The sequence below is a fragment of the Perca fluviatilis genome, chromosome 6 (assembly GCF_010015445.1).
Source record: "Perca fluviatilis chromosome 6, GENO_Pfluv_1.0, whole genome shotgun sequence".
Lineage (NCBI taxonomy): Eukaryota > Metazoa > Chordata > Actinopteri > Perciformes > Percidae > Perca > Perca fluviatilis.
Genome location: NC_053117.1, coordinates 27,376,086 through 27,399,271, shown reverse-complemented (window position 1 = coordinate 27,399,271; position 23,186 = coordinate 27,376,086). Strand labels below are relative to the sequence as shown.

The 23,186-nt window shown below is 39.5% G+C and overlaps 2 protein-coding genes across 5 annotated transcripts in view; one reads left to right on the top strand and one right to left on the bottom strand.

Moving 5' to 3' along the window:
• mthfd2l (methylenetetrahydrofolate dehydrogenase (NADP+ dependent) 2 like) overlaps positions 1 to 4,855 on the bottom strand; it is a 22,788-nt gene extending 17,933 nt beyond the window's left edge. Inside the window, exons 1-4 of one of the 2 annotated variants that reach the window (XM_039803935.1) lie at positions 4,684 to 4,855; positions 2,602 to 2,786; positions 2,189 to 2,311; positions 1,710 to 1,862 (exon numbers count right to left, since the gene is read on the bottom strand). In XM_039803935.1, the coding sequence (XP_039659869.1) occupies positions 1,710 to 1,862; positions 2,189 to 2,311; positions 2,602 to 2,786; positions 4,684 to 4,826 (604 nt within the window). In that variant the 5' untranslated portion in view covers positions 4,827 to 4,855. Of the gene's footprint in view, positions 1 to 1,709; positions 1,863 to 2,188; positions 2,312 to 2,601; positions 2,787 to 4,528; positions 4,576 to 4,683 lie in introns of those variants that run through there. The other variant, XM_039803936.1, reaches the window with a different exon arrangement.
• slc20a2 (solute carrier family 20 member 2) overlaps positions 4,301 to 23,186 on the top strand; it is a 66,073-nt gene continuing 47,187 nt past the window's right edge. Inside the window, exons 1-2 of one of the 3 annotated variants that reach the window (XM_039803924.1) lie at positions 4,301 to 4,414; positions 9,403 to 9,666. The gene's annotated coding sequence lies outside the window, so the exon portion shown is untranslated. Of the gene's footprint in view, positions 4,415 to 8,819; positions 9,034 to 9,402; positions 9,667 to 9,709; positions 9,819 to 23,186 lie in introns of those variants that run through there. The other 2 variants (XM_039803925.1, XM_039803934.1) reach the window with 2 other exon arrangements.

Genomic DNA, 23,186 nt, shown 5'->3' with positions numbered 1-23,186 from the left:
AACAAATTCTTAAAAGGGACAGCAGAAAGCATCCTAAGCCAACTTCAACCTGATCTGTTGATTACCAAAATGTGCTAATAGATAGTAGCTGATAGTGAAAACAGGGTCTCTCACTTCTTCATAAGTATAGGGCACTTATCATTAATAACATCTTGATCATCTATCATAAACACTTATCAAAAATATAACATTGTCAGACTCTCCCACCACGCTCTCTCAGGACTGTTTATCCTGCTTTCTGGCTCAGGAAAAATAATGTTTTCATGTAACATTTCTTAATTCTTGCGACCTCTCCAAGTGCAGTCAGTTCAGTCAGAATCAAAATCATCATGTAGCATGACTGAGTTCCTTGTCTTAACATGAGAAAAGGATGTCTTTTTAATTAATTTAATTAACCCAGCCTGCTCTTTGAAGAGCGATGCGTCTTATTTTAAGTAATTATCATTTCATGCCGATTGGAAACTTTGAACAATATTTTTGCAACTCATTATACAAGTAAATCTGAGTTTGTGAAAAAGAGCAACTACATTACATTTTGGCACAGCACACTCAAACAAAATTCTTAATATGGCAGAATATTTACATTCTTACTTGGTCAAAAAGCTGACTGAGTGGTCCAGTGCCTTTAAACAGTAGACAGATTTGAAGTGCAGGTCGGAAAATGATTGTCAGGCGCCATCTACTGAGCCACACATGAAAGGACAGGATGATCATCCCCCCAACAGGGATGACAATGCAGCGAGCACAGTAATTAATTTACCTAAAGTAACAAATTGAATGTGCTTCTATTAGGTAATATCAAGATTAGTCTTGCATTGCCAGACCTGTCTCCACAGGGCTGTGTCAGCGCTGGAGTACCACCTATCTATTCTGGGATAGGGGAAAAAAAAAACGCTCTGGCTTGTTTGTATTTCTGTAAACCATTCACAACCGACCTAAGCCCCAATAGCGGAGAAAGCAAGACGGGAGGAATGAGTTGGATTTCAGGCTTCATCCTAGAAATGTAAATCCGTTGAGCTAGACTATATCAAGATTGATAAAAATTTAATTAATAATAGTAATAGGTTGCACTAAATACAACCTTCAGGAATACTAATATTCAACGTCTTTCAATAGATTGTTTGCAGCAGTTAAAAAATAAATTAAAAAAAAACTAGAATTACCACCACGCGGTTGCCTCTGCCAACCAGGCAAGTCAAGACTCATATAATATATATAGTGAAGACTTTGAAGGAATTTAATAAAAAAAAAAAGGTATTATGTGTTGTTTGGTGAAACGTGGATGCTTCACACACATTTTAAACCCGACAGCACAAAAGATCTATACAGTAGGCAACCGAGATTAGTGTCACCAGTTCAGTATCTGACCAAATGTGAAACATGGTCACAATATCCCATTCTGTTTCTGAGTTATGGCATTGAATAATGGCCAGGAAAGTGTTTTTGCAGAACATTATGATGTCACACTGAAGGTGACATTGTGGTGTGAAATGCCATCACTTCATCATGTTATCCTATTAGACATTTGTGTGAAATGTTGTCATAATTGGCATATGAATTCTTGAGTTATGTGGGTTATGTCTCGGCCATGGCTGTCTCAGAGGCATAAGAAACGAACAACACAAACACATGCTGTTGTGCACATAACACAACAGCATTAGAAATGGAGTTAAAAATGAATAATGGAGCTGAAATTTTTTGTGGTTTACCTGCTCTTTTGATGATCTCCCAGACAGCTGCAGGTGTGGCAGGCACCATGGATCTCTGGTCTAGACACAGCTTACCGATATTCACAATATGGAAGCCGTCCACATCCTTCTCTGGAGCGATGGCATTACATACTGCTCGCTCATTGATGTGCTCTAAAGAAGAGAGGGAGTAAGACAGATACTTAATGATATTACATATATTAGGGTAAGGTCAGGCAATTCAAAAGGCAAGAAACTTCACTCATACATTCAAATAAAAATAAAAATCAAGTTTAATAAACCAAACATTACTATAATGGAAGTTTACTTATTTAACTGAAGCCCACCTTCGTCCAATTGTCATATAGCTTCGTTAGGGAAGAATTATATAGATGCAATCACTGCAAATTGAACTGTACAGTTGTACACTGTACAGCTCTTTTGTTTAACTTTGATGTCAGTGAGAAAAACTCATGTGCAGCTGTGGCGCCTGTGTTTACCGGGAAGTGGCAGCTGCACCAACAATCCGCTGACCCTCCAGTCACGGTTCATCTTGTCAATCAACTCCAGCAACTCCTCCTGGGAGACCGAGCTACGCCGCACCACTGTGTCACTGGAAATACCTGGAGAGCACATACATATCACACACACACACACACACACACACACACACACACACACACACACACACACACACACACACACACACACACACACACACACCCCCCCCCCCAAACAAACACAAAAAAAAAAAATCCATGTTCATGTAGCCATGCACATGTTTGTTTGCAGTTGCGTGACTTCACACACTACATTTATTTTGCTTATGAAAAATGTGTTTATCCATGTGTATATATGTACATGCATGCCTGAAAATGGGAGATGTGTTCAGCAATGCACGCAATGCTCATACCCAGGATGCTAGCTGCCCGGGTCTTGTTCCTAACATAAGTACGACTGGCTGGGTCGTCCCCCACCAAGACAACTCCTAGGTGGGGTCTCATGTTGCCCTGAGCTACCAGCTCTTCCACATCACGCTGGATTTCTCTGTGGAGCTGACGAGCCAACTCTGTTCCCGAAATCACCACAGCGGTGTGCCTGGAGAGGTAATCCATAAAAACATGAATGAATGCTAGTCCTTACAGAATGAATCCTATGGACATTGGTGATAGTGCTAACTGTTTATGTAGCGCCACCATGAGGTTGAAATGTGTGGTTTTAAGTTTAATATATATATATATATATATATATATATATATATATATATATATATATATATATATATATATATATATATATATATATATATATATATATATATATATTTAAAAACTATTGGCTATACCCATATTCAATTTCTTTGACATGTATGTCCTCCTCAGAAAGAATTGTAATCACTTTTGTAACCCCTAGCTAAATGTTTCTTCTAGCGCCACCATCAGGACTACACTTTTAATTTGTATAATTTGTAATTTGGTTTATAACTATGTCAGATACTTGAAAAACTAATTATATCCCCCTCAGCCCCAGTACACTTTGTGATACATTTATGTTTAGTTCTTCACTAAGCTAAAAACTAAACTTTCTTTTTGTTAAAGTGCATGCTACTAATTTAAGTGAGTAACATTAGTAGATTTGAGAATCTGTAAATACGCTTACAAGGCCGCGCCCATTTAGTAGAAAGGAAGTTTGTACAATTTACGTTTCATACAAGCTAACGTTATATTTTAGTTATAGAGAAGCTTTGATTATATCAGAGACTGTTTAGAACCGAGGCGCCCCAACCACGGCCACTCCTTTTTAGGAGACTAGCGGCAGGTCCTGAGTGTATTGCCAATGGGAGAAGTGAACGTGAACAGAGATTATGAGCGATTCTTTCGTCCTATAGTCACCAAAGTAAATATTGGACACATTTTTCACAAGCCACATATCTACAGAACATTTTGACACTAAAATGCCATTTTTTCAGACTGACACATCAGGAGAAAATTAACTTTGCTCTCGCGAGATCTAGCTAGCAACAGAGAAGCTAACGTTCGTGAACGCCCTAACAAAACTAATCTACTTGATGCTAATATGTCTTTCAGCTGTGTAGCTAAATATCTAACGTTAGTAAAAGAACATTAATAAATTATTGAATATAACTTTTAATCCATCCACAAGACGTTTACTAGCTAGCTAGCTACACGTTCAAATGAGGCCACGCCCCTTTAGGAGACAGAACGTGTGTACCGGATGGTTTCAGGCTTCATACCGTTGGCGCCGCAGTAGACTGTTAGCTATACGATTAACGTAAGACTTTGTAAACAAAAAAAAGAAGAAATAATAAATTGGCGTCATTGCTATGTGGTTCCCCTTGTCAAACACGGTCTAGACATTTTTTTCAAGAACCGTAACCGTTGGGTTTTGGAGCTGTAATGTTAACGGAAACGACTAGCTAGCTAGCTAACGTTATCGCGGCAAAGAAACCACAGTGACAAGTTAACGTTACTTTTTTCTTGTCTATCGTGTGGTGTAACGTTAGCGTTCATTATATTATTAAATTGTGGTGAATGGTGATTGATGAGATACCTATGTGCCTAAAGACTGCGGTATACGGTCATTGTCAGCACCTGTGATTAACATTTACGGCTTGAAGCTATCCGTCCTCTAGCCGCAGCAGCCAACATTCATTGAATGCAGTGGGTTCTTTACACGTAAAGCCAACGACAACTGGAGAAACTACGGTGAGTTATGTAATAGCTACACGTTTACTGAGAACATTAGTCGATTTAATCAGACCTGTAATTTCTCGCTCAGCTAAAAGGTAACGTTATATCCGTTAAACCTGCCCTCTCTACCGTGAACGGTGAAACCTGCTGTCAATCACCATCCTCTGACACGTGACGGCACACACACACGCCTTCACCGGTGCTGAAGCAGCTCATCCTGCCGCAAAGTAATACCGTACAACAAAAGAAAAAAACAGCGCTGTTTTAAACGGAGTGCCGTTTACCTCGTCACCGACTGGTGAAGCTGTCTCCTTTGATTCTCGCATTTTCTGTGCATCCGCAGTTTAGCCCGGCAGCAGTGATGGTGTAACCTAAACGGGCTACAAATCCTGAAGGAGGAGCGTAGCGGTGCAATAGAGGCCGCCATGTTTGTGTGTGTCGTAGAGCGTGTGTACGTAGTGCGTGCGCGAGAGGGAGACAGGGGACAGGCATATATATATATATATATATGAGCAGAGTTGGGGTGGTTGACGTTGCCATTATGAATGATATTACTAAACATACTGATGCTTATGAGGAAGAGGGAACGTGTTTGTACCTGATAATTTATTTAGCAAATAGAAGAACATTTTATGATTTCCTGAAAAAAGAGCTGCAGTAAGTACACAGCTGTTGCATCAAACCTAGACCACGTTGTGTTGGAAAAGTACATTTTCTCTCAATTGAAGTGAAAACTAATTTAATAAGTGAACATGTAAATTAGAACTGCTTGGTTAACCCTGCTGTGTTCATATTGTTCAGGTGATACATATACTATTTTGTGTGGGAAAAGAAAGAAAGAAGGATGACACTTTGGAAAATGGTTTTATCGATGGAGCATCCAATTGTGGAATAATGTCACTGAAAGCACACAGGTTAGAGTTTGTCATAGTGTCAATAGCCTATACAAAAAACTGAAAGTTAAAGGAGAAGTTTGACATTTTTGGGGAATCGCTTTCTTGCTGAGAGTTAGAGATCCATACCACTCTTCTGTTTGTATGATTGCCAGTTATCTAATCATAAACACAGTGAAACTAAAGGGAAAGGGAGAGCTAATTTGGCTCTGTATAAAGTTAACGAATTCCACCTAACCGTATCTCTAAAGCTCACTAATTAAGCTCAGGGAGTCACTGAGCCCAGCCAAGAAATAGTCCCAACACATAACCCCCTGAAAACAGTTTTGAGCAGATTAAACAATCAACAACAAACTTAAGAGATACATTTTGCTCTGATCATCATATTGGATACAATTCTAGTGCTTGTATTGAAGGATTTTAATGCATACTATAGTGTATACATTTTATCAATTGCAGTATTTTTTAGGTGACATTTATATTATAAATTCTTTCTTATTTGGGTTACTATTTCATAGCCACAGATTTAAGCATAAAGTGAAGATTTACCATATTAAAATTACACTATGAAGTGATAATAACCAAAACTGAAAAGCAGTCAGTGTCACAGCTATGCTCTGTTTTGCCACAAGATGGCAGCAAATATATGGTGCAGCGTTAACTGAATTGTGGAGGGTCCAGTTTAAACATTTGAAATTCCAGAAAGAGGTTTTCACTGAGAATATAATGTACAAATCACATTTAATATCCGACTGGATCTTGATTGTAGGATCGAAGGAAAAAGCACCAGGATTATGTCCCAAAGCTTGCTGGTTTAACCAGACTGATGAAGAAAATAGGGTTAAGCAATACATTCTTATAATGCAACTAGGAGAAAGGTGCTTGTTGGATGCTAGGGTGGGTGCACATAGCACATGACTTTGGCACTTGGGACTGGAATTTATATCCAGTCTTATGTTTTCAATCAGTGTTTACTTTTTCAATAGCTACTCAAGACCACACTCTTTTCCCTTTCCTGAAACAAGTATTAGTTGTCTAAATTTAAACATAAAAACCAGAAAATTGGATATGTTTGTCTGTGTACAATGTCAGCTTTTTGTCATTGGTAGAAAAACATGCAGAAACATGAGGTTTTGCAGCATAGATGCAAAAAAATTTTTTCAATGTAAACCTTCACAATAAATGGTGTACATGGTTGTGGGAAATTTCACATGTTAAATAACATTTTACATAAATGTCTGAAAACCACATGCTACTGCTAACACAATATATGAATTAATCACGTATTGGTGTTAAAAAGTTCAAGAAAAGAGAGTTAGGAGCATTTGTAAAAGAAAGGTATTAAAAAAAGAACTGAAATGCATCGTAAACAGTTATAAAATCTAAACTACACATTCAAGTATTCATGTATGGAGCTTGGAAGAAAAAACCTCAAAAACATGCACTTATCGCATCATTCTTAATTATGACATGATAAAGTTGTAGATTTAATGAAGCCATAAAGATTATGGTACCTACGGCATTTAGAATAAAGGTTTGTAAGTGGGGGGAGTGTATTCAGAAAATGTGGTAAACACCGCACCCAACCAGGCTTGCCCGGACACGAGACTAATACAGAATGTTCTCATTATCCTGTGTGACAAAAGCTATGCTGCAGTTTACTTAACTTATGGCTTTCACATACTGTTTGCCAATCCATAGGTGAATTATGTAACTCCAAAAACTTTGCTGTACTATAGAATACATTTAATTGTCACTGAGAACATAACATGCATGTGATCTGCTGCAAAACCATAATTAGATTTTTTTTTTTTCTGGTCCAATTGTTTTATTTTAATAACACAGACTAAATAGGAAACTCCAGGAAAAGCAAGAACAAAGGGGATTGCTTTCCTGTAACTGGGATGAAGGTGTGATATTTGTTGTGTGACTGTTGTAGAGCAGAAAGTACATCTGAGGCACAAGATGATGACCATTCAGTGTTTGGTTGACAAGTGCTGCTGTCACATTCACAAGATTCTGAACTGGGTTGCTGCACCTGAATTAAGAAAATAAATTACTATTTGTGTAAATTGGATCATTGAATCTTAAGAAATAGGAGGACGACTTTGGTGAGAAGACCAAAGATGAAGCCAAAAAAAAAAATCATCCATTGAGATGATCCATACAACCTCAATATGTGTCAGACACATTTGCCATCTTTACTCAGAATTTGATCCAACCTGTCATCGGTGTAACCAAGCTCAAGCTAACCTTATTTTGGTGTTTGGTATTGTCCTAGTTTTAAAAAATTGTTTTGAAACCTTTCCATGCAGAAAGCAAGTTGGGGAGTTTTGATACTTTAGCCTCCTCCTCGCTTTTAGGAAGAGGTCTCATTCTATACAATTGGTAATCTAGTCGTCCTCCTATATACCGATGGGTGGAATGTAACTACATTTACTCAAGTTCGGTACTTAGGTACAATTTTGAGGTACTTGTTCTGATTATCTCCATGTTATGCTGCTTTCCACTATCTGTTTTTAAAGCTTTAGTTACTTTCCAGATTTAGATGATCAATACAAAATATAAATTAACTAATACATTCTTATATATTGTTATAGATAAGATACACAGCAGTATATAAAGTGATTAAAATGATGGCCACCTTTACCAGCTGCAACATTAAAGGGATTTGCACATTAATGCATCAATAATTATAATCCAGTAATATATGGTTCTAAAAGGGAAAAAAAAGACCATTCTGTATAGTGAGTATTCAGGATTTTTATCTGTAACTGAGTACTTCTACACTGTATTATCTAAATATATTTTTCAGTAGTTCTGGCATTTTTTATCTTTGCTATCTTATTTTATTAAATCTTATCTTATTTCTTGTATTTTTGGTTTGTGTGTGAGTGAGTGAGTATGTATGTCCTTGGTATGATTACAGGAAAAGCTTTGTTGTTGGGAGAGTATTTAGAGAGTTGGCTAACGGTTTATATACATTTTGGTGTTGTCTTTTAATATGTTACAACTGTGGCCTTGTGTAGGTTGAGAAAGTGTAGGCCTACAAGGCAGTAAGGTCCAATGTGGAATAATAAGGTAGGACCAGCTAGGCGTGGGTGAAATTCTGTTTAGTTATAGTAAGAGTCAGTTGTTCCACCCAAACACTGGCTGAAGGGATCAGTCATATCTCAACAAGCATTAACTCAAAATGGAATGTATTTTTCAGAACACACACACACCAGTGCTCCTACATAATCTTTTTTCTTCTTTGAAACTGTGAAGCCACTCGAGGTTACAGTGGGTTGTTTAATTTATAAATATATATAAAAACTAACAAATCTCTGCTTTTTAACATTTATGTTACACACGTCTGGTTTAATTACCCTCCAAACAACCCCTCCTTTCTCTCTCCCACCCACTATTGTTGACTGGCTGGTGCTGTTGCGTAACACATGAATGCCTTACGCACGTGGCCACAGCCATAATAGCTGGGAATAATTTTGACGGATTAAAAATTACCATCGACCCAGTGATCAAAACGTTCACACGCAAACCAAATTTTACCTCTGAGGCGTATAATAGTGGCGGGGTCAATTAAGGGAGATTCTGGTCAAATAACCGATTTTTTCCACCAAAATGAGTTAACTCGCCAAGACGGATTCGTCTGCTCGGCACGACCATAAAAATAAATCCACAATGAAAGCAGACTACGGGGAGAGAACGTCACACTGTGTCGGCCCTTAACTAGATGTGAAGGTACTCTCAGTTACTATAGGACTGTGTGTTTTGGTTGTGTCATCTTTGCTCAGGACAAAATGCAGTTTGGTCCCTTTATTTCTTAAAACTAAAAGGTACTAAAATGTATGAGAATGTAATTTAAAGCAAAATTCAGACATTGGAGATACATACCCCTGCTGTTACAGAAAATGTTAAGAACACTTCTGAATAATACAATCAGATTCATAAATAAATGCCATAAGACATGCTTATGGATTTCCAACCTTACTGGTAATTAAGCGATATCCCTAAACAAGCCTATCACCATGTCCTCAGCAGATTGACCACTGCTCCTCTCTCTTCCTCTCCTTCCCTGTCTCACGCTATTCCCCCTCCTTCATCCCATAGCTGTCATCCTGTATGATCCTGAGCAGTGTTAAAACGACGGCTCAATCCCTAAACGCCCGGATGAGAGCAGCAGGCGACATTAAGGGCAACATGGTTGCATGAACCGAGGACAAGCATTCCGGGGGGGACGACAGCCACTGCTGGAATCTGTGACATTTTCGACGCAACCCACGGAGAACGGTTTCGGGAAAATACAGGCAGAGATAGAGGCGTGGAGGCGGAGAGAAACAGCACATTTCCCCCTTGTGGTGTCCTATTTCGTTGGTAAGTACATTTTGTCTGGCAAATTTTTTTTGTCTGCCCCCTGTTTCTTTTCCTTTTCGACGGGGTTTCTATCTTGTTTAGCCACTTTCCTTGCGCATTTCTTTGTGGTGAGCGTCTGTGCGGGCTGCATTTAACGAGGAAGAACGGGCCTGGTAAGTGAACACAGCGTAAAATAGAAATGTCTGTGTACTTAAATCAGTTGCCGCAGCCCATTACCACGCAGTCTTCACACATGTAGCCTATGCATGTAGGTTTGACAGGCATCGCTGTAAACGTTGCAATTCACCACAAGTGGCTACATTTTGTTTTTAGCGTGCTAGTGAAATTGTTGCCACGCTGTTCGCATGAAACTAAACGAGTAGGCTAATTGGAGCTGCTACACGTGTGTGTGTGTGTGTGTGTGTGAGAGAGACTCCACATCCGATAGAACAACACCGATCCAGATATGCTGTCTGGTGGTCTATCAGCCGGTCAGAACCAGTATGGGAAACTGAAAAAATGGCCCAAAGTACGTATTTCAACAATAATCGAATCACTTCGCTGTTAATCACGCGAGTTGAGCTTTTCGTGCGCCGAGTAGACACTGTTTGACGACAAGGCGGGTCGACAACTGGGCATGCGCACTGCCTCTACCGCCCCATTGCCCCAAAACAATAAGAAGTTGGGACTAGCCTACCTAAAACATCTCTGAAGTAGGAGCTACCTCGGGTCACTTCACTGAGCTTGAGACACGTGCACGTTGCTGGCGTGTCTACCTTGCTATTGGACTGTGGATGGTCTCATTGTTTCTTTAGGACAGCCAGTCAGATCGCACAAGGGAACAAACCTGTTCACCTACTGATAGCCTATGTATCTGCGATGGGAAGCCAGACAACTATTGTGTCAGACAAGTGCGTTTCTGCTACTGAGGCCCCACCAGGTTTTCAGGGCGAGCCTCTTCCTTTGTCACCATGATAGATAACCTTTTTCCAAAAAAAAAAAATCACAAACACTGGGACATACCCACAGTCAACATAGAGGGGTGGAAAGAATAACAGGAACACCCTGCAATTAAAGTATTCAGATCATTTACTAAAGTAAAAGTAGAAAATGCTGCACTGTTAAAAGTTCTGTATTGAAAATGTTACTGAAGTGTGTGTGTGTTTTAGTGAAATGCACTTAAAGTATCAAGTAGTTAATGCAGAAAAATGCCCTTTGTGAGTGCCATGCTATTATATATTGTATTACATTTACTTTTTCTGTTGCAGCTGGTGGAGGTGGAGTTAATTTTAACTACTACTATTTACTGTTGCGAAATTTAATCTATAACATATTTTGTAATCTAAAATTTTGAATGATTTTAACTATTGTAAGTAACTTAACTATAGCTGTCAAATACATTTAGTGGCAGGAAAAAGTACAATGTTTAACTATAAAATGTAGTGGAGTAAGTATCATAAAATAAAAATGCTGAAAATTTAGTACAAGTACCTCAAATGTGTACTTTTATTACGGTACTGAAATAAATGTACTTACCTTTTACTACTATAATGTAGGGGTGGGGGGAAAAAATCGATACAGCATAGTATCGCAATATTTTCCGTGGCAATACTGTAACGATACACAGACGCCAAATATCAATCTCTTATTATATATGTATTGGTCAGTTTGTCTGCTTGACAATCTCATTTTGCAGCAATAAAATTGAAGTGAGATGAACAAACAGAGAAATTTATCTTTTTAGATAAAACAGATGTTGACAAAGTTTTCTTTTGGGGACATAATTTGAAATTGGGAAAAAATTGAAGTTGGGGGGGAAAAGGTAATAAATTGCAATATATCGCAGAATATTGCAATATCTTTAAAATCGCAATAATATTGTATCGTGAAGTATCATGATGATATCGTATCGTGACGCCTCTGGTGGTTCCCACCCCTACTATAATGCAGACGCTGCCAAATTTGCCATTTAGTAGTGTTTTCACTCAACTAAAACAGTATTTTTTGTGGCAGTATTATGGCCATTGTTATGGATTGCATTATAGTGTCACATGTTCCTGTTATTTTGTCCACTCCCTGTTATTTCAAATAGAAATTTGGAGTGGATGTCACGGTTACGTCACTGCAGTTGCGCATGCGTTGTGGTGGCAGAAAAACAGCAGGAAACAATGATGAATATACTGTTTTTTTACAATACATCCATGATCTTTTTTAGGGACGGCCTTCTTATAATACATCAATGGGGATGGCTGACTAGTTAGTTAGTTAGTTAGTTAGTTAGTTAGTTAGTTAGTTAGCTTGCTTATTCCACTGTGTTTTAATGATGCACTGTTTACAGAAAATGAGCTGAACAGCTGGCTCCAGAGAATGATCATGGTGCGTTCTTTTTGTCTTGTAATCGCGACTAGTAGCTCGAGCGTGACGTCACATCCGTGTCGAAAAACGAATAACCGCGGGTTGTTGCATTCTTTTTGTCACACAATACTACGAGTCGGAGAAAAGATGGATTTTTGTAACATTTGTAGTAACATTTAGGATTCTATTCACCCAGTTATTGACATATTACACACATATATTTCACAGTTTGATACATGAAAATTACGTTTGGATTAACGTTAACGTTAGGCTACTGCTCTGCTTTCTGCTCAAGACTCGGCTTAAAGCCATTGTTGTCATATAGCAACCGAGCGTCTCTAGCCAATTTCAGCTGCACAAGCTACAACATAACTAATTAGGCGGTATTTAACTCCTAATAAGACTGTAGCGACATGCCTATAGGTAGCAGTATACAGCTGTAATGACGACTTCTTCATTTGGTTACAACAAAGACAAAAGTGCTTAAAATTGTAGATAACCACAATGTTTACTACGTATGATGCACGACGTAGCCATCTTTGAAAGTGAGCTCGGGGTCCTCTGAGTTCAGACGACTTGACGAGTCGTAAATACGACCTCGGGGGCGTTCTTTTTGCAACTTCCGGGTCGTAACTACGGAAAACAACTCGTAAAACGACTTCGGTGGACAAAAAGAACGCACCATAAGCTAGCTAGCTCTCTAGCTGGCCCTAACATTAGCTTATCCATCTCCAGAGGAGCTGCCTCCGCTCTCCTCCCAGCAAAGTAGTCTGCCGGCGACGGGGAGCACTAGGGACCGGGTATGTACGGGGTTGGGTGATATGTTTAAATTTTGCAACTGGCGGCTACCCCTACCTCCCTTTCTCCTCCATCTGCTGGGCGATATGTTCGATCAGCGAGTTCACTTTGTTCCACAAGCTTAGTTTTTTTTCAGTCTAATAAATTAACAAAAAAAACTCACAAACTGACAAGAAAGGAAATATACTTATCTTCCTTATTAAGCAGAAAAAAACAATGTACTCCTTTTTTGAATTCAAGTTTCTCTCGTTCACCTAACGAAGGCTAACGTTAGATGAATCACCTTAACTCATCCAAAAACGCACTTTTTTCCCCCCGTCAGTCATTCTCACTGCCCACGGAGCAGCGGCTCGTTCTTCAAAAGCAGACCATTAAATCAACTAAATAAAATGGCAAAATTCAGCCAACAAATCGCTCAACCCTGCTGCTACTTGTCTAAATTTTGGTCTGATAAATTGTAAATAATTTCAACAAACGTAGCTGTCCAGGCTTCAGTGGCCGTGTTTTCATTTAAAGTGGGTTTGAAAAACGATAGACACCACCAGTGGTGGAATGTATCGGAGTACATTCACTCAAGTACTGTACTTAATAGGGGTGGGAGATATTGACAAAAATGAATATCTCAATATTTTTTTCAATATCTCTATCGATATTCAGACGATATTTTTGAAATCCTTCTAGAAGTTAAAAGAAGCCCTGTTCGGAGGCTATTTCGGTGGTTCTCTTGGGAAAATGTACAAGCAAGATGAAATCATAATAAACAAAGGGCTCTGTCCTGTAACATATTGCACACAACCATGTCCTTATTGGAGGCAGTCCTGGAGCTGGGACAGGGCCGGGTCAGACTAGGTTCTGATAGTCCTTCTACTTGGCTGTATAGTCCTTCTGACTGGGATTTATGCTGGGATCAGGAGTTGGATGTGATCTGACTGGCCCAGGTGAGGGAGAGGTGCAGTTCTGTGTGCTTTTTTGATGTTAGAGTATACATGGTCTAGTGTGTTCTTCCCTCTAGTAACACAATCTACATGCTGGGAGAAAGCTGGAGGGGAACAGACTTTAAGGATGTCTTGTTAAAGTCCCCAGTATCCAGGTGATCGCGCTGCAGTTTGTTCACTATGGTTAGCAGTGAACCAAACTTATGCTAACGTTAGCATCGGGGGCTATGAAAACAGCAGTGTGCTGTTTTCATAGTAAATAAAATGGTCAGTATATTACCAATAGGGCTCCAGGTCAGGTGAGCCGTGCTGGGCAACGATCCTGCAGTTGGTACTCCATTCATTGTGCACAAAAATGCAGTCCTCCGCCTCTGGTCGTGCCGGAGTTATTTTCTCATTCTGCCAGTAGATAGCTAGCTCGGCGTGCTGGCGTCGACAACAACCTGGAGGGCTCGGTCAGGCTATGTCCTACGGGATGTTATGAGCCGCATGGAAGGCTCTCGTAACGGCTGTGTTGTATCGTGGTCCTGTATTGATTAGTTCAGTGTGGCTGTACGTACTTGTATAAATATACACCGACAGGAGAGCCGCTGCACAATCGCTCGCCGCCATCTTTGTTGACATGAGTGAACGTCATAACGCACAGGTAAGAACTAGTAGCAGCTTACTCTCTTGCGGGACGATCGTGATTTTGTACAAAAAATACAGTCAAACAAACCCCTACAGTATTAAAATCGCTACATATAATTGTTTAGAAGGTTATAGTGTGCGTTATTTTTTTTCTCTTTAACTTCTTTCAGCTCTTTTCATGTTTGGGAGGTCAGATTGTACAAATTATGAAATATTCGATATCTCAATTTTGCATATCGTCCAGACAACAATTTGGATATTATCGTCTAAACGATATATCGCCCACCTCTAGTACTTAAGTACAATTTAAGGTATTTATACTTAAGTCTTTTCTTTTCATGCCACTTTCTACTTCTACTCCACATTTCAGAGAGAAATATTGTACTTTTTACTTCACTACATTAATCTGACATCTTAAATTACTGGTTACTTTACAAATTAGGATTTTTGCAAACAAAACACATGTAGTCTATTAAATGAGGTTTTATTATACATTAAACTACCTAACAATTTATAGGCTTACATCTGAAATTCTGAAAACAATCTGAAATTAGCCAATTAAACATTTAGTTGATTGACAGAACTGTTTTGATCGTTACCAGTTTCTAAAATGTGAGGATTTTTCTGCATTGAGTACTTTTACTTTTAGTACTTTAAGTAAATTTTTCTGATTTTACTTAAGTAACATTTATTAATGCAGGAATTGTACTTGTAACGGAGTGTTTTTACAGTGTGGTATTAGTACTTTTACTTAAGTAAAGGATCTGAATACCACTGGACATCACCACGACTTTCTGCCACCAGTTAGGCTCCGCCCACAAAACACGTTATGTCAAATGTTATCTTCATATAATTTTATTTATATTTCACATAGCCCACACTAAACACATCATATCATATGGCCTGTAATAGGCAGTGGAAGTACATAGCATTGAAGCAGCCAGAATAGAGTTTGTGAGTTAATGATTAAACGGTGTATTCTGATAAGAGAGTCAAAAAGAAGAATGCTGGGGTCTGCCACTACCTTGCATGTTTTTCTTTTAGTTGCTTTTTCTCATAAAAACTTTGACGAGAAGTGTACTGTAACATCGCTGCTTTTACACAGCAGGGGCTTGTAAACTGGAAGAACCACATACACTGTCTAGCCATAAAAGGTTATAAAAAAATATTTGAAATCGTATTATGATAAGATAGGCTGATTAATGACTTCCCTCTTTTTACTCACCTGTATGCTTTCTGTGAACTTACAAATGCAATCTGGATTATAAGGACCAGGACGCCAGCCTCTCCCTATCCTATCCCTACATTGTTTAGAAACATGCCCACCTATCTATGAAGAAGTAGAAATGAAGTGGCACTAGAATTAATTTGCAGCTCCTCACAACCTTCACTTATGTTTATACCTTACACACACTTGTAGAACTCTCAAAAGGGGATTTATAAAAATTGTTGTTGCACCCACATAGTTTAATCTGCTGTTTTGCATTTGAAGCCGTCTGATTTCCTTTCCAAGAAACATTTCAGTTAAAGGTCACATATTATGCTTTTCCATGTTTTCTATCATATCTACAATGTTATGTTTTTTTTTTTCTTTCTTTTTCTCTACTCTCGGCTAAGTGTTACGCAACTCTAAGCCGGCCTTCTATGATTGGTCATCTGCTCCAAGTAGGCAGGACTTGAGTGTTTCTTTAGATTTGTTTTTTAAGCCACTGCGGTGTTGTCCCATGTAACTACATGCTAACGGAAGTAAACCATGTCCCCTTGGCTACCAGTGTAGTTAAATTCTCCCAAATGCCGGGTCGCATTATTGCTTAAACATGTCTGATTGGGTAGTGTTTGGTTCAGGTCCTTTTTTATCTGCGATTTTTGACGGTAAAAAGTGCTGCTTTTGTTCCATTACAATCTAACGTTAGCATACTGCTAACTATTAAGTAGCTACATGCTAACACAATATAGCTGTAATCTCAGCCAATGCTGGTCATTTCTCCCCAAATTCCAATCACTTTACTGCTGGGACATGTCTGGTTGTGTAATATTTGGTTTAGAGGCCTTTTTATTGGTGGTACAAAGTCCTGCTATGTACTCCATTGCAGTAGCTCCAGCTTCAACTAGTGAAACATGCAGTGTTGCCAACTCTTTCCAATGAAAGTAGCTAGCACGAGCTCCAAAAGTCACTAAAAGTAGCTAGATGACCTCATACCCTCATTTGCATATTTGTGATGTCATTACGCAATGATTTGCATAAAGCTTAGTGGTTGTATCAGCAAGGTAGATAGAAAGAAATAGAAATCTTTAGCCAAATAATCACAAACTCACTATGGGAATTTATATTTAATTATAATTATTACTTAGGGAGCCTATATTTGAAGTAAAAAAATATAAGAAAGATCGATAAAGAAGGGATCGATAAAGAAGGGATAGGCCAGCTCACCGGCGTCTTTCTCCTGTCACGTCCCGCTGTCTCTCATACTTACAACGGCCCCCGCACCCTGTCCCCCCTCCCCTTCTACCTGCCTGCGCAGTGCTGCTGCGCATGAGGAAAGAGCAGAGAGGGGAGGGGCTGCTCCTCAGTCACGTAACAGAAGAGAGGTGACTGTTTTGGTGGCCACAAGAGAGAAATACCTTGCGTGCTCGCCGGATAATACTAGCGTCTTTTCTACAGGAAGTCACCAGATTTGTCACTAGTTGCTTTTGTGAAAAAAAAGTCGCTGAGGGGGTCTGAAAAGTCGCTAAATCTAGCGAAAAAGTCGCTAAGTTGGCAACACTGGAAATGCGGAGCGGGAGGCTCCGGACATTGACAGACTGGGCTTTTTTTTGTTGGGAGGAGGGATTAAAGAGACAGGCGCTCCTACAGAGCGTCTCATAGAGAGGGTGAATACCATAGACAGTATATAATGGACCAACATTTGCAATTGCTCTGGACGGAGACCAGTGAAGGCTATTAGAAGCACTTTTCCGGTGATCTCTTGCTTTACTGCGCAGCCTCCAACTGAGAGAGACGACGTAAATGTGACGTGAGCAACGTGTCTGAAAGTTGTAAGTCTTCTGGTAGCTGTGCCAAGAGAAATCTCAATCATTTCCAATCTTGCAGAGACCGAGAACTTAGGTATATGTAAGGAGATAACATAGGCACAGGCTAATTATTGCTAACTAAAATGCTAGTTAACATTAGTAATTAAACCTAAACAGCTCATGTAAGTCGAACCTGCCTGCGAGCTTCTCCTGTACTATACGGTAATTCCTCTACTATGTGACACAATCGTTAGCCTATTTTTACAAAAACGTCTGCTACGGAGCCTTAACGTGAGGTACAAGGTAATGGAGCCTTTTATATATTGTGGTGTTTCTTGAAATAAACAATGGACAAATCTTGAAACAAGTCTTTTAAACGCTTCAAATGTAAAGTTATTCGCTGTCAAGTGACGTCAAAATGAATGTTAGTCAGTGGAATGCTAACGGGAGGTGATACCTTTTGTAGAATCAAAATGGTGCCATAGGAGGTTCGAGTTCTGAAGCGAAGCTTACCCACTTGGTGAATACAGGTGCTGCAGCCATGGGCAGGATGAGGAAAAACATTTTTATTTTATTTTTTTTTACATTAAAGCATGTAGCCTAAACTTGTTCTAGTACAAACACAAAATCAAGTATAATCCTGAAAATGCTATATAATAGTTGCCCTTTAAACTTGTGTGTTGAACACCATCAAGTCTCGCTGCAGTGGTGCTGTCTCATCAGACAGCTTTGGCAGAGAGGAAAAACTAATATTGCCATTGTTGCCCTCCTTTTGACTGAGCCTTAATTACATTTTTCTATCGCTACCTTGTGGAATAAGGTGGGTTCACAGAAACCTTAGGAACAGATTCAATTTATATTTTGACTATACTTTGACCTGCCTTTTTTTTTTTTTTTTTTTTAAAGAGTGTAATCCTTCTGGAAAAAAAACAAACAATCGAGGCAGAGTGATTCACACAAAATTGGCAGTTCGGTGGCGACAGGGTGCAGCCACAGCTTAGACCAAACCGTTATTGGAATCTCTCTTTTATGCTAACCCATAAATCCAAATGCTTAATAACAGACACAGAGCAGTGCATAGTTAAACAGCAGTTAAGTCAGGCAGCTTAAGCTTGTGTTTGTAAGTTCTGTGTTGAAGCTGGCTGTCAGTGGAGGAAGGGAGGTATATGTAGATTGTGTAATGTTTTCATGTTCAACACAGTGCTGAGAGAGCAGAGTCAAACCAGTTTTCATGGAGGTGTGCTGGCAGTTTCTAAGAACTCTGTGCCATCTATGACTCCACCTTTAGTTCCAGGTACCAACGTAAAATGTACCATAGGTGTCTCCATCCGTGAGAAGCGGGCAGGTCAAAGCTCATTACTTCACAGCCTCACGCTATGGCAGGGTTTACTTTTTTTTTCAAAGACTTCCCATGCTATGTTTTCTAGGGCTGGGTATCGTTCACAATCTTAAGATCCGGTGCCAATTTCGATACCTCAGTTTTGATACCAGTTCCTAACGATACTTTTTTCGATCCCATATGTTTTAAAATCCATTTCAACATCAACAAAAATGCATTAAACACACAGGTTTTATTTTCCACCTTAATTGTTAATCAAAACAGTTATCAAAATTAAAAAATTCTGGTAAAACTGCTCACTCAGAGTAACGTTATTAAAAGTGCCTTGCCTTGCAAGCTCAGCCTGTCAGTCAGTCATCAGGGCAGAGAAACCACTGTTGTGCCTGCTTGTCTAGTAAGAGGAAGTGTAACGTCAACAGCACCGCAACCACTTTCGGCTCGCCATTAATATCGTCGGCTGACTGCGTGAAGTTTTGAAAAACTGTAACCACACTTGAAACCAACCGTGATTTTCTGCGACTTCAACAAAACTGCAGACAGTTTACTCTGTCTTACGCGCTCAAACGCTTTTGGAACCAAAATTTGGACCCGAAAGATAAATAATTTTTCCATACTCGTGGGACTGGAGTATTTATTTTTTTTTGTTGGTGCCATAAAAGTATCGACGTTCGGTACCCAGCCCTAATGTTTTCTCTATGAAACAAACTGTGGGACACAAGTGTGATTCATGATTGCAGTTCTAAAGCCATATTTTTATAATCAGGGAAATAGTGCTAAAAAAATTGATTTGTTAATTAATAGAAAAAAAATCAGCAACAATATACATTTTTCATTCATTGTCACGCCAAAATAGCAAAATATTCGCTGTTTCTGAACCTTTAAGTGTGAGGATTTGCTGCCTCTCTTGGTTTTATATTTTAGATGATGGAAAAAAATTTTGGGGCCAGTGCTGATATCTGTATTTAAGAGTTAGATGGACAAACTTTGGAATGAAGACAATGTTTCTAAATAACCTCCAAACATATTTTTGGCATTCTTGCACTGCAATGTCTTGTTACTTATCGTCTGATTTATTGGTCTAGCTTCAGCTTTGGACTGTTGGTGAGACAAAACAAGCAATTTGACCTGGACCTCACTTTGTGCTCTCTGAAACTGTGATGGGGATTTTAACTTTGACGTTTTTAGCCATGCGAGTGGCATGGCCCTAGGCATGACAGCATCGGTCAGTCCCGCCACTTTGGTCCAGACTGAAATATCTCAACCGTTATCAGATGATTAAAATTACATTTTGTACAGATTTGCATAATCCCAAAGGATTATACCTAATGACTTTGATGATCCCCAGATTTTTGCTCTAGGGGACTTGTGTTTGGTCTAAGGGCCTCCCTTAGATTGGCCTCTTAAGTGCATTGACTACGTTTACAAGCTGTCAATTTTCGGGTTATGGTCGGGTTAAGGTCACTATTCGGGTTTCTGAAACATTCGGAATAACCCGTTTACATGCGTGAGCAGAGAGAGTTACTCCTGTATACGTGGAATTTGTAATCAATTGGCAATATCCCGATGTAAACGGCGACGCACGGTTAGCGTCTGGATGTACGGACAAACCCTGCTTCGCGTAACTTTTCGGTCACCTTCTTATAAATCTCACTATCTCGGTACTTTCTGCCGTCAACAAAAGACATTATATTCATGGTTTTCACCACACTAATGAAGAAATTGGTTTCCTCCTCGCTCCAAAAGTGTGGTGCTTTGCTGCGTCTCGCCACGTTTACCTCTACTTCTTGTTTACTTCTGGTATACTGTGCACAGGTTTTCTGGCGCATACAAGAAGTTACTCTACTCAAAAGACCAAGACTCCTTGCGAATAGAACATGCGCAGAACACAAATCAATGTTCCTTTTGATGGGGATATGCCGATACGCGTTTACATGACCAAAATTTCGGGTTAGAAAAGGGGTAACCCAGCCAGGGATCATTGACTACGTTTACATGCAGCCAATAACCCGTTCAAAACCGGAATATTAGCAATAACCCGGTCGCGCACGGCCATGTAAACACCGGCAAAAACCCGAATATGCTACCTGGGTTACCCTTTTCTAACCCGACATTATGGTCATGTAAACGCGTATCGGCATATCCCCATCAAAAGGAACATTGATTTGTGTTCTGCGCAGGTTCTATTCGCAAGGAATCTTGGTCTTTTGAGTAGAGGAACTTGTTGTATGCGCCAGAAAACATAGTTATAATAATAATAATTATATACTATAATAATATAGTTTTATATATATATATATATATATATATATATATATATATATATATATATATATGTCAATGCAGAAAACCTGCTCGCAGTATACCGGAAGTAAACAAGAAGTAGAGATAAACATGGCAAGACGCAGCACAGCACCACACTTTTGGAGCGAGGAGGAAACCAATTTCTTTATTAGTGTGGTGAAAACCATGAATATAATGTCTTTTGTTGATTGCAGAAAGTACCGAGATAGTGAGATTTATAAGAAGGTGACCGAAAAGTTATTGCGTCTTAAGGTTGTCTGTAGGCTACGTCCAGACGCTAACCGTGCATCGCCGTTTACGTCGGGATATTGCCAATTGATTACAAATTCCATGTATACAGGAGTAACTCTCTCTGCTCACGCACGTAAACGGGTTATTCCGAATGTTTCAGAAACCAGAATAGTGACCTTAACCCGACCATAACCCGAAAATTGACAGCTTGTAAACGTAGTCATTTTCTGGTTTTTAAAAACCGGAATATGAGCATATTCGCGTTTTTGCCGGTGTTTACATGGCCGTGCGCGACCGGGTTATTGCTAATATTCCGGTTTTGAACGGGTTATTGGGTGCTTGTAAACGTAGTCATTGTGCTGTTTTGTAGCACCTGTCCCTGTTGGTATAAATGCCAGTCAGAGGACTGCTGTATTTTATACTGAAGAAGACAGCGTGCCGAAGAGTTGATCTTCATTAGTTTTCCCTTCTTTTTTCCCCTTTAGCACCACCATGAGGTTGGCATTTGTGATTTTTAGGGAAATATCTCGACAACTGTTTGATGGATTGACATGAAACATTCTTGTTCCCCTTAGGATAGATTGCAATAACTTACTGAACTTAACTTTAAAATGTTAGCATGCATACATGCTAAACTAAGATGTGTTAGCATTTAGCTCAAAGCATCTCTGTGCCTAAGTACAGTCTCACAGAGCTGCTTGCATAGATGTGTTATACAGACTAAACAAGTAGTTGATTAATCAAAAGAATAATTAACAGATTAATCAGTAATGAAAGTAATTGTTAGTTGCTGCCCTACAGCCTAACCTAAAAGCTGCTAGCACTTTTTATAAACAGTGATACGTGAAGAAAAAGCCATGTATGGAAAATGTATTGGAGTTGGTCTCTGATTTCCATGACGGTAGGGCTCTGTGCAGGCTGGCGCTTCTGCCAGTGGGTGTGTCTGTGTCTCTGTGGGCAGAGGGCTGTTGGCACCAGGCTGGCAGTGTCACAGTCACAGAACAGTCTGTCTCTCTGATCGCGGCCTACCTTCCGCCCGCCGAACACAATCACACTGTTATGTCTGAGCCCAACCTTCTCCATTGCAACATCACATGATGGCACAGAAAGTGTGTGTGTGTGTGTGTGTGTGTGTGTGTGTGTGTGTGTGTGTGTGTGTGTGTGTGTGTGTGTGTGTGTGTGTGTGTGTGTGTGTGTGTGTGTGTGTGTGTGTGTGTGTGTGTACTGTTGCTGAAAGTGTGTGTACTGTTGCTGAAAAACTGGTTACGCATGTCATTGATCATGTGGAGCTGACGTGTCTTTCACTTGACAGATGAGAGCAGAATAGGTCGGCATGCAAGGGTTGCTATTATTGTTGTTAAAGGAAACTGAGAAGAGTATGCATAAAGCAAGCTGTTAGCTGTCACTGATGGAGAAAAAAACAAATTTAAGAATAGCAGTTTTTCAGATATCACAGTTCCGTGAGTCTCTTGATGATTTCATTTCAGCATTGCTTCAGGGTCAGGGAATCATTAAAGCTTGCGAAAAAAAATCTAAACCATTGCCGCTCTTAATTAGACTACTTTAAAACCACTGCTTCAGTTTTGTCCCAATATCTAACCAGATCTAAGTTGCCTGGATGCAAAAAATACTTGAGGTTGCATTTATACACTTAAATATTTGTGGTTTGTACACATGTATGTGTATGCAGCTGTTTTTTAGGAAACTCCTGTCTAGTGGCAAGCTTAAAACCGATTTTAAAAATGCTGGCATCCCATAATGCTTCTCTGTCCTCCTGTTACCACTGTCACGCAGGCCTGCATTTTTCTTTGACCCTAAAGTGAGCCTTAATAGCTCATAATGCTCAGATACTTTACCGATATGTCTTCACAGAATGATTGTGGTATTTTTTTTTTAAGGTTTCTTGTGTCTTTTTGAGAAATGCAGCATTTACAGTTAGC